Source organism: Motacilla alba, chromosome 4 (genome assembly GCF_015832195.1).
Source record: "Motacilla alba alba isolate MOTALB_02 chromosome 4, Motacilla_alba_V1.0_pri, whole genome shotgun sequence".
Taxonomy (NCBI): Eukaryota; Metazoa; Chordata; class Aves; order Passeriformes; family Motacillidae; genus Motacilla; species Motacilla alba.
In genome coordinates, this window is record NC_052019.1 from 1,783,767 (window position 1) to 1,799,754 (window position 15,988).

The following is a 15,988-nucleotide window of genomic DNA, read 5'->3' on the forward strand; positions in this document are numbered from 1 at the left end:
TCAAATCCAGCAAGGAATTTCCTGAGGATGCTGGAGAAGAAGGGATTGGACTGTGCAAAGGCCCTGATTAAATCCTGTCACCCTCTGGAATTTTCCCTGGGCACATCCCATGGAAGTTTCTCCCTGTGCTCCATCATATCCAGCCTGGAGAACGAAAGGCTCCAGGGATTCCTTGGAGCCCATTCCAGGCCTAAAGGGGCTCCAGGAGAGCTCCAGGAGAGCTGCAGAGGGGCTGGGGACAAGGGACAGAGGGACAGGAGCCAGGGAATGGCTGCCACTGGGAAAGGGGAGATTGGGCTGGGATCTTGGCAAGGAATTGCTGGCTGGGAGGGTGGGCAGGGGCTGGGCTGGAATTCCCAGAGCAGCTGGGGCTGCCCCTGGATCCCTGGCAGTGCCCACGGCCAGGCTGGACATTGGGCTTGGATCCACCTGGGATAGCAGGAGGTGTCCTGGCCCATGGATGGTCCCCCTCTTCCTGGAATTCCATCCCACTGTAGATCCAGACTCACCGGAGAAGCTGTCCTTGTCCATGGCCATGAGATCCCGCGCCTGGTACAGGTAACAGCGCAGGTGGAATCTGTTCCCGGCTGCCGGAAGAAAGGGAAACATGGAAAAGATCCCAGGGAGATTTCATCATTCCTCATCTCCCATCTGAGAGAATCCCAGCTAAATCCCCCGGGATTTAGCTGAGCTCCGATCCCGGAGCCTGTGGATGTTCCCACATGCACCGTCCTCCCCTCCACCCTTTTTCCATCTTAATTTTTCCATCTTTTCCTGTGAAAAGGATGGGAAATGTTGTTCCCACTCCCCTGGGGTCCTTACAGTCAAAAATGCAGGAGATCGTGGGTCTGTTGACTCCGAAACTCAGGGTGGACGCGGATTTTCCGTCGGATTTTCCATCGTCGCTCCTGTCGTCCGTCACTCCTCCCTGCAAGGAAAACAATGGAAAGTCAGGAATGCCAGGATCACCTCCAGAACCAGTATTCCCCATGGGATGGAATTCTCTGGGGTGTCCAAGAGGAGTCTAGGCTTCCAATGTTCCCCAGAATCCTAAAATTTAGGTTGGAAAAGCTCTTGGAGATTCCCGAGTTCTCCTGATTCCCCATTGGCCTTGGGATATTTGTGGGAAAAGGAGCAATTTCCAAGGGTGAGAATTCCCATTTGCAGATCCCATGGGAAAAAAGGGAATAGGAACAATCCCACTGGGAGCTTTGGGGGTGGGAGGCAGCCGGGATCCCCCGAGATGGGAACAGCTCATGGAAAACACCAGAGAGCCGCTTTTATCCCAAAGGGATCAACTCTGGATTGGAGGGAAAGACAGAGCAAGGAAAAAGGGGGAAAAGAGCCAAACAGGAGAGGAAAGAATTCCATAAAAACACAGAATGGCAGCTTTGTGCTGCTTTGGCTCTCACGGAATCATTGGAAAAGTGGCAGATTGGGAAATCCAGAGTGTGGAGAAATTCGGGAACAAAGAGGGCGGATAACGGGATAACGGGAAATAGATAACAAGCAGCTGATAACATTCCCAGCAGAAATTTGGGAACAGAAGCTGTTCCCTACCAGAGCCCCTTCCAAGGCGAAGACGGCGGCGGGGCCGGTGCGTTCCAGAGGCTCCATCCGGCGTCTCCAGCGGCGCCGGCGGAAGGAGTCGGAGCGGCGCTGCTGGAGGTGGAAGCGCCAGCCGAAGAGGGAAGCGTATTCCCAACCATCCCCATCCAGCTCCTCCTGCTTGTGCTGCCAGACAGGGATCACAGGGATCAGGTTTCCCCAGATTGACCCAAAAGCTGGATTTAGTTTTTTTGGGATGTTATTGGATATGGTTGATCCACCCCAGGTTTTCCCTGTGTCTCCCCCAGGCTGGAACCATGGAATGGAGTCATGGAATTGTTTTGGAGAATCATAGGAATATTCAGGTTGGGAGGGATCTCTGAGGTCATTTGGTTTCAGTTGGGAAGGGCCCTGGAGATCATCATGGAATGGTTTGGGATGGAAGGGACTTTAAAGCTAAGCCACCTCCAGGGACACCTCCCACCATTCCAGGTGGATCCAAGCCCAGTGTCCAGCCTGGCCTTGGGCACTGCCAGGGATGCAGGGGCAGCCCCAGCTGCTCTGGGAATTCCAGCCCAGCCCCTGCCCACCCTCCCAGCCAGCAATTCCTTGCCAAGATCCCAGCCCAATCTCCCCTTTCCCAGTGGCAGCCATTCCCTGCCTCCTGTCCCTCTGTCCCTTGTCCCCAGTCCCTCTCCTGGAGCCCCTGCAGGGACTCTGAGCATTCCCTGGATTTTTCCCTTCTCCAGGGGAACATTCCCAGCTCTCCCAGCCTGGCTCCAGAACAGAGGGGCTCCAGAATCCTGGCATGGTTTGGGTGGGAAGGGACCTTAAATCCCATCCCATTCCACCCCATCCATGGGCAGGGACACCTCCCACCGTCCCAGGTGGATCCAAGCCCCAGTGTCCAACCTGGCCTTGGGCACTTCCCAGGATGGAGCTGGATTCTCCCAACCCAACCATTACCACTGCTGGATCCACCCTGGGAATGCAGCCCTCCAGCAATCCCAGGGATGAATCCCACTTGGAGCGGGATTGCTGGGCTGGGGCCAGACCCTGCCCAGGCCTGTGGAGCTCCAGCAGCCCCGCTTCCCATCCCGCTTTTCCCTTTGCCATCATCCTGGTCCCCTGCCATGACTATGCCACCTCTGGAATTTCTCCCTGGATCATCCACCCCCAACCCTAGAAGGTTTTTCTCCCAGTGACACCCAGAGCAAATGGGGTGACAGTGGCTACAGTTATCCCAAAAATTTTCTGGGAAGGGAGACAAGTGGCTTTGGGAAGCGGCGGGTTGGGGGTGGGAAACCAAGGAGTGGAAACAGCATTCCCGGTCCAATGGCACCATCTAGAGGGAAGCGGGATAGGGACAGGCTGGGGACACCGGCTCTCCCCCATTTCCCACACTCCCGGACTTTCCCGGATGTCCCCATCCCACCCCACATCCCAGTCAACCCCTCCGGAATGTTCTCCACCCCTGGGAATGTGGCGTTTTCCGCTGGAAACCGGGACGAGTCCCCCTCAAATCTCCAAGGAAAAGCAGCTCCTGCCAAAGCCAGGCACCCACCCGCAGGGACAGGGCCACATCCCGATCCGGTGGCACCTTTTCCCGGCCAATCCCACCTTTCTCATGGCTTCCATGCTCTCCAGGTCGCGCCGGCGGAGCCGCACCCAGCGCCGGCGCCGGTTGGTGTGGAACATCTTCTCCGCCGGCACCCAGGCCTTGGGCTTGCGCTCCGGCGGGATTGTGATCCCGTATTCCCAGCCTTGGGAAGAAGGGATTACCTGGTGGAGGTGGGAGAAGAGCCTCCCTCCCCACCTTGGCTCCCACCAGGAATTTCCAACAGTGAAGGTGTGGCTGAATCCAGCAAAATTACCCAGTTGGATTTCCCTCCTTATGGCACAACCCATCCCTCTGGAATGCCCAGGGATGGATCCTTGGCTCCAAATCCCACCCTGGGGACTCTTCCCTCCCTCCCTCCCTCCCTCCCTCCAGCCATTCCAACCCCTGGGACCATCCCAGCACTCTCCAGCCTGATGTTTTCTGTTTTTTTTTCCACCAGGATCTTCCCAGATTATCCCAGCACTGCCTTTGGGAATTCCCATCCTACAGCTCCAGGCAGACAAGGGAAAACGATCCCCCAGAGCCTGATCCCTTCTCCTGATCAAGTTCCCACAGCCATGGTAATGTTTTCAACCATAGACCACGGAAAGAAATCCCAAACTTCCCAAATCCCAGATCCCAAAATTCCAGGATCCCAAAATTCCCAAATCCCAGATCCCAAAATTCCAGGATCCCAAAATTCCGTCCTTGGTACCTTTCTCATCCACAGCCCTGTTGAGATCCGTGTCCCATTCCACATCTTCCCACTTCCAGCCGGGAGGACACTCGATCTCATCCTTGGGCAGGACCTTCTCCCCATTCTGTGGGACACAGGGAATACTCACCCCAGCCGACCCCTAAATTTCCCCTGGAATTTCAGCCCAGCTCCCACAGTTCCCAGTTTTCCCTCACCACGTCCGTGTAGGAATCGGTCATGTGGATCCACTGCCCCCCGGGAAGCCGGACCTGGTTCTCAAACACCTCCTCCACGAAGCTCAGGTGCCCGGCGTCCACGTCGTGCAACAACCTGAATCCCGGGAATACCCAAAATCAGGGATTCTCCATCCCACCTTCCTCCTGGGCCATCCTCAGCGCTCCCAAATATCTCCCACCCCTCCGAGCAAAGTTTTCCCTCAGGAAAAACCCAAACCAGGATGAAAATCCCACTCCAAATCTCCCCAGTTTTGAAGCATCCCAAGATTTGGATGAGGGGGAATCACATCCGTGGACACAGATGAGGAACCACAGGGACATCCCGGATTTTGCCACCGGATTTTGGGATTTCCAGGAATTCCCGGCAGAAAAGCCCCACTCACGTCTTTTCTGGGCAGACGAACCAATCCCCAGCCCAGGTCCATCCCGCGGAAGGCCGGAAGCTGTCCTTGGGAAGCTTGATCCGGCCAGTGACGTCAGAGTACTTGGGATAAGTGAGGCCGGTGGTGCCCCAGTTCCCCACCAGCGCCAGCTTGGTCTGGTTCTCATACTGGGAGAGCCAAGAAAAAGATGGATTTGGGGTGGGAAGTACAGAATTCCATTAATAATCCCACAGAATCCCATGAATAATCCCTGCAGAGGGACAGGCCTCCTGGGAAAAGCCCAACCCATTCCATGGCATCCCAATTTTCCCATTCTAAGGGACAACACAGCTCCATGACTCATTCCCAACTTTCCCCTCAGCATTCCAGGCTGAGCTGGTGGGAACAGCGCCTCCTTCCCACAGTTTTTAGGTCCAGCCCACCCCCTTTTCCCGCCGGGATGGGGATCCCTTGGGAATGCTCACGGTTTCGGCGAAGACGGAGAGTTTTCCCTCGGCGAATTGGTTGAATTCCTTCTCATCCACAGCCAATCCAAACCAGAGCCGCACCCGGATCTGCGCCGGGATCCGCGGCCCCATCGTCTCCTCCTGCGGGTACTGCCAAGGAAAAGGCCCCCGGGAAGGGATTAATGGGAATTCTGGGAGGCTGGAAGGGTGGGAATGAAGATCCCTGGATGGGGCAGGTGGGACACGGAGCAGTCATGGGATAATGTCAGGAGTGGGTGGAGCGCTTTGGGATCACGGAATTGAGGTTGGAAAAGACCTTCAGGATCATCCCAATGCCGCCATCGACATCCCTGAAATGTGATCCCAGCTGACCTTGAGGGACTTCAAAATTCCAGTGGTCCTGGACAGGATTAGGATCACGGATAGGATCGGGGCAAGGACAGGGTCACAGAAAGGTCAGGGACAAGGACAAGGTCAGGTACAGGGAAAAGGACAAGGACAAGGAGAGGGAAAAGGTCAGGGACAAGGACAGGGACAAGGACAGAGTCAGGGACAAGGACAGGGAAAAGGACAAGGACAGGATCAGGGAGAAGGTCAGGGACAGGGACAAAGTCAGGGACACGGACAGGGAGAGGGACAGGAACACAGACAAGGTCAAGTATTTAAGGTCCCTCCCAACCCAAAACTTTCCATGATTCCGTGAAACCAGAGCTGAACATTGTCTTGGGACTTGAGTTTTCCCTGCTGGATTTTCCATATTTTTAATTATTTTAAGGAAAAAAAAAACCTGTTTGGAAAATCAAGATTTCACCTGGACACGCTTCCAAAGGTACCTTGAGGAAGATGGTCTGGAGCTTCCCACAGTTCCGGCCGCAGCAGTTGGAGATGTTCCGGGAATACAGGACCTGGTGGGCCGGGACGCGGGCGAAGGCCACGCGTTTGTCCCCCTGGAGCATCCAGATGACGATGTCCGGGAGGCTGTTCTGGGGCTGGAAAACACAAATCCATAGGATCCCGTTAGGAGGGACCCACCAGCACAGCCCAGAACAGGATTGTGAAATCGTGGAACGGGTTTGCTTGGGAGGGATTTTATCCCAGATGGATCCAAGCTCCATCCAGCCTGGCTTTGGACACTGCCAGGGATCCAGGGGCAGCCCCAGCTGCTCTGGGAATTCCAGCCCAGCCCCTGCCCACCCTCCCAGCCAGCAATTCCTTGCCAAGATCCCAGCCCAATCTCCCCTTTCCCAGTGGCAGCCATTCCCTGCCTCCTGTCCCTCTGTCCCTTGTCCCCAGTCCCTCTGCAGCTCTCCTGGAGCCCCTGCAGGCTCTGGAATGTTCTGTGAGGTTTTCCTGGATTTTTCCCTTCTCCAGGGGAACATTCCCAGCTATCCCGGCCTGGCTCAATGGCAGAGGGACAGAATTCCCCCTTTTCCTGCTGTGGGATCAGCCCAGAGCACATGGAGCTTCCCACCCACCAACATTCCAAGTCCTTCTCCCACAGCTGCTCCCTATCCATGAGTTGGACCTCAACCCATCCATGAGCAAGACCAACCTCAACCATCGGAGCCAAACCTGGCGCCGTGGGAGAATCCACGGATTTGGGAGCCGGCATGGAACATCACCCCCGCTTCCCACCAAAACCACGATGGGAAAACCAGGAAGAGTCACCTCCTCCGCCATGGCCCGGAGCCGGCACAGCCAATCCTCCGCCTGATCCAGGATTTGGGAAAGGCCGGAATTCTCGTGCTTGAGCCTCAGGGCCACCTTCAGGATCTGCTCCAGGTGGGTGCTCCGGAAGCGGAACAGGTTCTGATCCAGGTGGGTGCTGGATGCCCTCCCCAGGACATCGGGAAGCTTCAGGCTGCAGGGATAGGCGGGAATCAGGGATTGGGTTGGATCAGGAGGGACCTTGAAGGTCATTAAGGGCTGTTAATTGCCACTGATGATCATTAATGGTGATTAATGGTCATTAGTGGTCATTAATGGTCATTAATGGTCACTAACGGTCACCAATCATCATCAATGGTCATTAACGGTCATCAATCATCATTAATGGTCATTAATGATCATTAAAGATCTTTACAGATCACTAATTTTCATTAATGGTCACCAATCATCATTAATTGTTCATTAATGGTCATTAATGGTCATTAAGAGTCACTAATTGTCATTAATGGTCACCAATCGTCACTAATTGTCATTAATGGTCATCAATCATCATTAATTGTTCATTAATGATCATTAAAGGTCATTAAGAGTCACTAATTGTCATTAATGGTCACCAATCATCATCAATGGTCATTCATGGTCATTAATGATCATTAAAGGTCTTTACGGATCACTAATTGTCATTAATGGTCACCAATCATCATCAATGGTCATTATTGGTCATCAATCATCATTAATGATCATTAAAGGTCTTTACAGATCACTAATTGTAATTAATGGTCACCAATCATCATTAATTGTTCATTAATGGTCATTAACAGTCACTAATTGTCATTAATAGTCATTAAAGGTCACCAGTTATCATTAATGGTGATTAATGGTCACTAATGGTCACCAATTTTAATCAATGGTCGTTAATGATTGCTAATGATCGTTACATGTCATTAATGGTCACTAATCAGCATTAACGATCATTAATCCATCCCAAATCCACCCCCAATAGCTCATCCAGCTTCCTGTGGGATTTTCCCGCCTTTTTTAATGGTTTTTCCATATTTTCCAAGCAAATTTCCAAGGAATTGAGAAGCCACCGAGGATATTTGGGAACAGAGCACAAGAGCTGCCAACCACAGCCGGAATTCCCCCTGGAATCAGGATGGGAATGGGCCACGCCCACATTTTAATATCCATTATCCAAGCTCCTGGAAAAAAATGGATCAGGTGCCAAACTGGGAGGTTTTCCTGTAAAACTCAAGGATTTATGGATCCGCTGCTATAAATGAACTTCCTGCTCCCGGCTCCCGAGCCGCAAATCAGGATTTCCTCCGGAAAAAATAGATGGAGAGAAAGATAAATTTATTTTTAGGCCGTGGAGTCGTTTTGAAGGAGATTTTTTTAGGATGCGATATTCCCACCTCAGGAATTGGGATTGGGATCTGTAAATCTCTTTTTTTTATTGCAGGTAAATAGGGAGAACATGGAATTATGGAATGGTTTGGGATTTTCCACTCTCCCAGGTTACTCCAAGCCCCGTCCAGCCTGGCCTTGGAGAATTCCAGGGATGAGGATTTGGAGTGAGGGGGAATGAGGAGGGAAAAGGTGGGAAAAGAGGGGGAAAGGGGAAAAAAAGGAGGAGGGGAAGGGAAAAAAGGGAAAAAGGAAAAAGGGGAGAAAAGGCAAAAAGAGCGGAAAAGAGGGGAGGGAATAAAAGGGGGAAAGACAAAAAAAGGGAAAAAACAGGAAAAAGAGAAAAATGGAAAAAAGAGGAAGAGAGGAAAAGGGAGAAAGAGAAACAAGGGAGAAAAGGGGGGAAATGGAAAAAAGGGGGGAAGAGGGAAAAGGAAAAAAAAAAGAAAAAAGGGAGAAAACAAAAAAAGGGAAAGGGGAGTAGTGGAAAAGGGGGGAAAGGAGGGGAAATGGACAAAGATTAAAAGGGATAAAGAGGGAGAAAAAGGAAAAAAAGGAAAAAAAGAGGAAAAAGAAACAGAAGAAACGGAGGAAGGGAAAAGGAAAAAAGAAAGCAAAAAAGGGGAAAGGGGGAGGGCGAAAAAGGAAAAAGAGGGAAAAGGAGAAACTGAAATGAAGGGGAAAGTGAATAAAAGTGGGAGAAGGGGGGAAAAGGGAGGAAAAGGGGGAAATGAGGGAGATAAAACAGAAAAAAGGAAAAAAGGCAGGGAAAAGGAGGGAACAAACAAAAAAGGGATAGAAGGGAAAAGTGGAAAAAATGAGGAGAAATTGGGAAAAGAGAGGGAAAAGGGGGGAAAAGGGGGGGAAGAAAGGAGAAGAGGGGCGGAGGCAGTGTTCCCTCCCAAGACCAAGGAGAAACATCAGGAAAAGTTCCCTGAATTCCCGAAGTACCTGCAGTCAGCGATGACATCATCGAGCAGTTGGGATCCCAGGGCCTCCAGCTCGACCGGAGAGCGGTTGGATTTCAGAGCCACGTGGACCCTCTCCAGGTTTGCTTCCTGCAGGAAAAGTGGGGATCAGGAGCTGAGGAATCGCCTGGAATCTCATCCTGCTTCCAGGATATTTCCAGCAAGAGGAAACTCCCAGGGATCAGAGATTCGACTCTGGGTCCCGCCAGGGATCTGCATCCAAATGTTTGGAGCTCCAGGGAAACCAACAGGGAAATCCAATGGGAAAGCTCAGAAATCACTCAGGAGCTGAAGGACGGCCCCTGGATTGCTGGAATTGCCTCCAGGTTGGACAGGGCTTGGAGCAACCTGACACTGTGGAAGGTGTCCCTGAACATGGAATGGGAGGGGATTTAAGGTTTCTCCAAACACAAACCATTCCAGGAAAGAATGGATGCTCTCGGAGAGCTGGGAGCATTCACCTGGAGAAGGCAAAATTCCAGGGAGTCCCTGACGGGGCTCCAGGAGAGCTGCAGAGGGACTGGGGACAAGGGACAGAGGGACAGGAGGCAGGGAATGGCTGCCACTGGGAAAGGGGAGATGGGGCTGGGATCTTGGCAAGGAATTGCTGGCTGGGAGGGTGGGCAGGGGCTGGGCTGGAATTCCCAGAGCAGCTGGGGCTGCCCCTGGATCCCTGGCAGTGCCCAAGGCCAGGCTGGACACTGGGGTTGGAGCCACCTGGGACAGCGGGATTTTGTCCCTGCCCATGGCAGGGGTGGGACTGGGTGGGATTTAAGTTCCCTTCCCACCCAAACCATTCCATGATTCCATGAAGTTCCTCATCCAGTGGATACACGGCTGTGTCACCAGACACTCCCCAGCCTGGAGGTGGCCTCTGTCCCCTCCCGGTGTCACCAGGATGTCCCCAGGATGTCCCCGGGCACTCACCAGCCGCTCGGCTCCGTAGAGCAGGAGGTTCTGGGCGTCCATGCGGTGTCCGATGTCCTCCCAGTAGGAGGAGAGCACCACCACCGGCTTCACGTTGCCCCAGGGCAGGTAATAGTAGTGACAGCCTGGGGGACAGCACGGCGTCACCCCGGGATGTTGGGATAATGGGAGCCACCCCTCGGGAGCGGGGATGAAAGGGGAAGAGCGGGATCGGGATGGGAATTCGCCTCGGAAGGTGTTTGGGAGGAAGATGGGAATGGTGTTCCCCAAATCCTTGAGATCCCACCGAGGTCCATTGGGATCTGACTCCATGGCTCCGGCAGGAAAGCCAGAAACCAGCTCAACATTCCTGGTGGGAGGAGATGGGAGCCAGGAAAAGGCCAAGAAAAGGTGCTCCCAAAAACCACCTCATGGAGCCAAGAGACATGCCGGCTTCCCTGCTCCTTCCCAGACAAAAATTCCCCATGGATGAGGTGGGAAAACCCTCTGGAGTTGTCTGGTCCATGCAGGGACACCTTCATCAGGATCACCTGGACACAACCCCTGGCTTCCCCTGGATCCTGGGCAGTGTCCAAGGCCAGACTGGACACTGGGGCTTGGATCCACCTGGGACAGTGGGAGGTGTCCCTAAACATGGATGGGGTGGGAATGGGATGGGATTTAAGGTCCCTCCCACCCAAACCATTCCAGGATTCTGGAGCCCCTCTGCTCTGGGAGAGCTGGGAATGTTTTCCTGGAGAAGGGAAAAATCCAGGGAATTCTCAGAGTCCCTGCAGGGGCTCCAGGAGAGCTGCAGAGGGACTGGGGACAAGGGACAGAGGGACAGGAGCCAGGGAATGGCTGCCACTGGGAAAGGGGAGATTGGGCTGGGATCTTGGCAAGGATTTCCTGGCTGGGCTGGAATTCCCAGAGCAGCTGGGGCTGCCCCTGCATCCCTGGCAGTGCCCAAGGCCAGGCTGGACACTGGGGCTTGGATCCACCTGGGACGGTGGGAGGTGTGCCTGAGCTGGAACAGAATGGGATTTAAGTTCCCTTCCATCCCAAACCATTCCATAATTCCAGGGTTCTCTTCCACCAGCCAGGTTTGGATCATGGACAGGAAGGGAATCCATGCCGTGCTCACCATCGAAGACGGCCCGGCTGTACTGGGTGGTGGAGGCCAGGGGCAGGCAGGTGGTGTCGAACTTGTTGCCATAATTCCCGATGCTGACCTCGAACTGGATGGCGCCGTCCACGCCCTGGAGCATCGTGGCCGAGTAGAAGGCAGCAAAGAGGGAATATTTCCGTCGGCGCAGGTATTTCTGGAATACGAATGGGAATTGGGCGTGGAGGAGATGCTGCTAATGATCTCCGGGATGTGGAGCCAGAAGAGGCTGGAGGGAAAATCCTGAGCGGCTGAGGGAGATGGGAAGAGGCTGGAGAACCAGGAAAAGCTGAGGGAGTTGGGAAGGGGCTGGAGAACCAGGAAAAGCTGAGGGAGCTGGGAAGGGGCTGGAGAATCAGGAAAAGCTGAGGGAGCTGGGAAGGGGCTGGAGAACCAGGAAAAGCTGAGGGATTTGGGAAGGGGCTGGAGAACCAGGAAAAGCTGAGGGAGTTGGGAAGGGGCTGGAGAACCAGGAAAAGCTGAGAGAGCTGGGAAGGGGCTGGAGAACCAGGAAAAGCTGAGGGAGCTGGGAAAGGGGCTCATTCCAGAGAAAAGAAGGATCCACAGGGACCTTCTGGCTCTCCACAGCCCCCTGACAGGTTGGACCCAGGTGGGAGTTGGGATCTGATCCCAGGGAATAACAGGATAGAAGGGAATGGCCTCAGGCTGTGCCAGGGGAGGCTCAGGGTGGACATCAGCAGGAATTTCCTCATGGAAAGGGTGGCCAGGCCTTGGAAGTGCCCAGGGAGGTTTGGAGTGCCCATCCCTGGAGGTGTCCAAGAAATTCCTGGATGTCCCAAGGTGGGCATCGGGCACAGCTTGGACTTGATGACCTTGGAAGCTTCTCCGACTGCAGGGATCCTGGGATGGGAACTTTCTTGCAGGGGGAATAACAAACTTTGCAGCATGGGAATTCTGGGGGAATTTTAGGAAAACCAGATGGAAGAGGAGGCTGCAGCTTCTCATGGAAAAGGAGCCAAAGGAGGAAATCTGAGAGAGCCGGAATGAAGGGAAACCTCTCACAACATCATGGGAGAGCTCAGAGCCCCTGGCAGGGCCTGCAGGGGCTCCAGGAGAGCTGCAGAGGGACTGGGGACAAGGGACAGAGGGCCAGGAGCCAGGGAATGGCTGCCACTGGGAAAGGGGAGATTGGGCTGGGATCTGGGCAAGGAATTGCTGGCTGGGAGGGTGGGCAGGGGCTGGGCTGGAATTCCCAGAGCAGCTGGGGCTGCCCCTGGATCCCTGGCAGTGCCCAAGGCCAGGCTGGACACTGGGGTTGGATCCACCTGGGACGGTGGGAGGTGTCTCTGCCCATGGAACAGGATCAGCTTCAAGGTCCTTTCCCACCAAACCATTCCATGATCCCACAATTCCATGCTCACCATGACCAGCTCAGATGGACCAACCTGGACACTTTGGGATGAAAATCCAGCAGGAGACCCCTCCAGGAGCTCACAGACCAAGGGACAACCCCCACCCATGGCCAACATCCCTTCCCTAGTGTCCCACGTTCCAGTCCCAGAGATTTTCCAGAAATTCCAATACCTCCACCCTCAGGATGTCATCGGCAGGAATCTCCTCCACCTTCTGCTCCATGTGCTCCACCAGTTTGGTCTCCAGCTCCACCAGGATCCGGCCCCGATACGCGACCCCCTCGCCCTTGGGATAGACCAGGAACAGGAGTCAGGATCCCGGAATTCCCTTCCTGAGGCCGAGCTCTGCCTTTGCTTCCAAGGAGCTTCATCGCGGAGCAGCAGGATCAGGCAAAGAATTCCAGCCGGCGCTTCCGAGGTGGGATTTTGGGAGCAGAGCAGGATCGGGAGGCGTTAGCGGGAATAGCCAGGAGTGGGAAACACAGCACAGGCTCCTGATGACAAAGCCAGGTTGGGTTAGAAGCAGCTTTTTTCGGGAAAAGAGGAGCCGGAGGTTATTTTGGGATGCGCCGGGAAGCAGCCGATGTCACCTTTCCCAAATTGAGCGTCTCGTAGGGATCGGGAAATCCGGTGAATTCCCGGGGGCTGCCGTACAGGTTGATGTAGCAGGGCCCGAAGATCGGCAGGAATCCCAGCCCGTCATCCACTGGGAATGGCAGGGAAAAGAGGGATTAGGGATTCCTGGAGGCACCTTGGGAATGCGATCACACAGCTGGAGGCCACCAAAGTCCTGGAATTTCCACCCATTTTGAATCCCACGGCCTCACCTTGGAGCAGGAGAAAGATACGGAGGGCAAGGCGCTGAATCCTGGGAATTCCCAATCCCAGGAAAAGTCCCCACGGAAAAGGGCGAGGTCAGAAAGGGGTCGGACAAGAGTTAGAGTGACAGGAGAGAGGAAAGAGCCTCAGGATGTGCCAAAGGAGGTTCAGGTTGGATTTTCAGGAAAATTCCTTCCTGGAAAGGGCTGTCCCCACCCCTGGAGGGATTGAACATCCCTGTGGAAGTGGCACTTGGGGACACGGATAATGGGTGGCCTTGGGAGCCGATGGATCAGAAGGATTATCCAATCCTGTGATTCCATGAGGAGAATCCCTCATTTTTATGGAATTTTGAGCGGGAATCCTGCCCTGAGCTCTGTGCGCCCGGCTGGCTCCACATTCTGGACACGACAGCATCCCGGGAATCCCCAAAGGGCCAAACCGAAGCCATTCCCTTTTCCCAAGGTGCCCAACTCATCCCAGCTGATCCTCCCCCAGTCCAGAGAGCAGAACCAGTAAAACCAGTCCCGGGAGGCGCTGGAAAACTGGGATGTTACTGGGAACGTACGGTCCGAGGGTTTCAGAGGCTTCACAGGAGCAGGAAACTCATCTGAGGCACAAAGAGAGGGAGAGAGGTTGGGAAAGTTTGGAAGAGGAGCATGGAAAAGGGATGGAGAAGGGAATGAGGGGGGAGATTCCCACGGGGTTTAGTGCAGAGAGACAGAGAGAGAAAGGGAGAGGTTTCTCATGGAATCATGGAGTCAAGGAATTATGGAATCATGGAATCCAGGAATCAGAGAATCATGGAATGGTTGGGGTGGGAAGAGACCTTAAACCCCATCCAGGTGCATCCAGGGACACTTCCCATTACCCCGGCTCATTCCGAGCCTTGTCCAACCTGGCCTTGGACAATTCCAGAGGCTGTGGGAATGGGGTGGAGCGGGATTGGAGCATCCCTGAGTTGCATTCCCAGGCATTTCCTCAGGATCAAGCAGATCCCAGTGGTGGGAAGGGAGATGCCAGTCCTGGATCCCACCATTCCCATCCTTCCTCCAAGCCTCTCTCTCTCTCTCTCTCCAGCCCATCCCAGGATCTGTGCTGGGATTGGGAAGAGGGGACTGGACAGTGCCGGGGGTGGGACACGGGTGGAGCCTCTGGATGATGTCCTGATCCATGGAATCACGGAATGGCTTGGAAGGACCGTAAAGCTCATCCCGTTCCATGGGCAGGGACACATCCCACTATCCCAGCGTGCTCCAAGCTTTTTCCAGCGTGGCCATCCCCTGTCCCTACAGCTCATGGGGAGGTCACAAAGCCAAGTGTGGAATTCCCACTGGGATCGTGGATTCCATGGAAGCGCTGGCAGCAGGAAAAGGTCATGCAGGTGGAAGCTCCAAGCTCTCAGCAAAGCTGTGTCCCAAATTCCTGCCCTCCCACCTGGCACTGGTGACAGTGACACCGGCTGAGCCCTGCCACGCCTGGGGGTCCCTACCCTCAGAAAATTCCCGGGATTTGGAACAGCATGGGCTGGATGGGAATTCCCACCATGTGACAGCCCCTAAATGTCACCTCAGTGGGCTGGACACCTCAGGGGGGACATGGCTGCCAGCAGCGGTGCCACCACCACCACGTGTCACCAACCTGCAGCCACACCATGGACCTGCAGCCTCCACCCCCATTCCCAAGTATCCACCAAATCCTAAATCCAGAGGGGATGGATCCATCCAGAAATGGGACAGAGCTTGGAGTGACCGCAGGACCCCACTGCACATCCCCAGGTGGGGACAGTGACAGCTGTGACATCCCCAAAGCCACCACCAACCTGCAGCCACACCATGGACCTGCAACTTCCTTCCCCCATTCCCAAGTATCCACCAAATCCTAAATCCAGAGGGGTTGGATCCATCCAGAAATGGGACAGAGCTTGGAGTGACCCCAGGACCCCATCCCATGTCCCCAGGCGGGGACAGTAAGAGCTGTGACATCCCCAAAGCCACCACCAACCTCCAGCCACACCATGCAGCTCCTCCATAGCCCCATTCCCAAGAATCCACCAAATCCTAAATCCAGAGGGGTCGGATCCAATCTGGAAATGGGGCACAGCTCAAAGTGACCGCAGGATCCCATCCCATGTCCCCAGGTGGGGGCGGTGACAGCTGTGACATTCCCAAAGCCACCACCAACCTCCAGCCATGCCATGCAGCTCCTCCAGGGCCATGCATCCCAAATCCCGGCCTGCTTCCCGCCCTTACCCTCCAGCTCCCCGCCGGGGGCCGAAATCTTGGACATTCCGAGGAAAGCGGTGCCAATGACGTCATTGTGCGTCAGACGGTCCCTGTGAGGTGACATTGTCACTTTGGGGACCGTGGTGGGGGGGCGATGTCCCCGTGCCCATCCCGCCGCTCCGGGCACTGGGAATGCCCTTCCCGCTCACCAGTCGGTCACACGGATCCTCATCCGCTCGCACATGGAAGGGAACTGGGAAAAGGGATACGGGAAGAGGGTGAGTGGTGCTGGGAACACCGGGAGGGGACCTTGGGGACACCAGGGCTCACCATGGCCGGCAGCGTCAGGCACTGGTTCCACTGGGGGTTGGCGTTTTTCTCCAGGATCCGGGAGTAGAGCTGGAAGGGAGGGATGGGAAGAGGGAAAAGTTGGTGTTGTCCCAGGAAAGCGGTTGTTGGCCCAGTTCATGGAGCAGGGAAGCCTCAGATTCTCTAAAACCCGGCTTCATATTCCCTAAAATCTGGCCTTAGATTCCCTAAAATCGGC

General features: G+C 54.7%; 1 protein-coding gene across 3 annotated transcripts in view; it reads right to left on the minus strand.

Moving 5' to 3' along the window:
- DYSF (dysferlin) overlaps positions 1-15,900 on the minus strand; it is a 60,648-nt gene extending 44,748 nt beyond the window's left edge. For all 3 annotated transcript variants that reach the window (XM_038135676.1, XM_038135675.1, XM_038135673.1), the window contains exons 1-19: positions 15,772-15,900; positions 15,651-15,694; positions 15,469-15,551; positions 13,785-13,826; positions 12,988-13,103; positions 12,570-12,683; positions 11,004-11,181; positions 9,881-10,005; positions 8,937-9,043; positions 6,579-6,771; positions 5,744-5,899; positions 4,929-5,060; positions 4,465-4,631; positions 4,061-4,175; positions 3,864-3,969; positions 3,169-3,311; positions 1,561-1,734; positions 823-928; positions 510-587 (exon numbers count right to left, since the gene is read on the minus strand). In XM_038135676.1, the coding sequence (XP_037991604.1) occupies positions 510-587; positions 823-928; positions 1,561-1,734; positions 3,169-3,311; positions 3,864-3,969; positions 4,061-4,175; positions 4,465-4,631; positions 4,929-5,060; positions 5,744-5,899; positions 6,579-6,771; positions 8,937-9,043; positions 9,881-10,005; positions 11,004-11,181; positions 12,570-12,683; positions 12,988-13,103; positions 13,785-13,826; positions 15,469-15,551; positions 15,651-15,694; positions 15,772-15,774 (2,182 nt within the window). In that variant the 5' untranslated portion in view covers positions 15,775-15,900. The remainder of the gene's footprint in view (positions 1-509; positions 588-822; positions 929-1,560; positions 1,735-3,168; positions 3,312-3,863; positions 3,970-4,060; positions 4,176-4,464; positions 4,632-4,928; positions 5,061-5,743; positions 5,900-6,578; positions 6,772-8,936; positions 9,044-9,880; positions 10,006-11,003; positions 11,182-12,569; positions 12,684-12,987; positions 13,104-13,784; positions 13,827-15,468; positions 15,552-15,650; positions 15,695-15,771) is intronic.
- Positions 15,901-15,988: the final 88 nt, after the last annotated feature.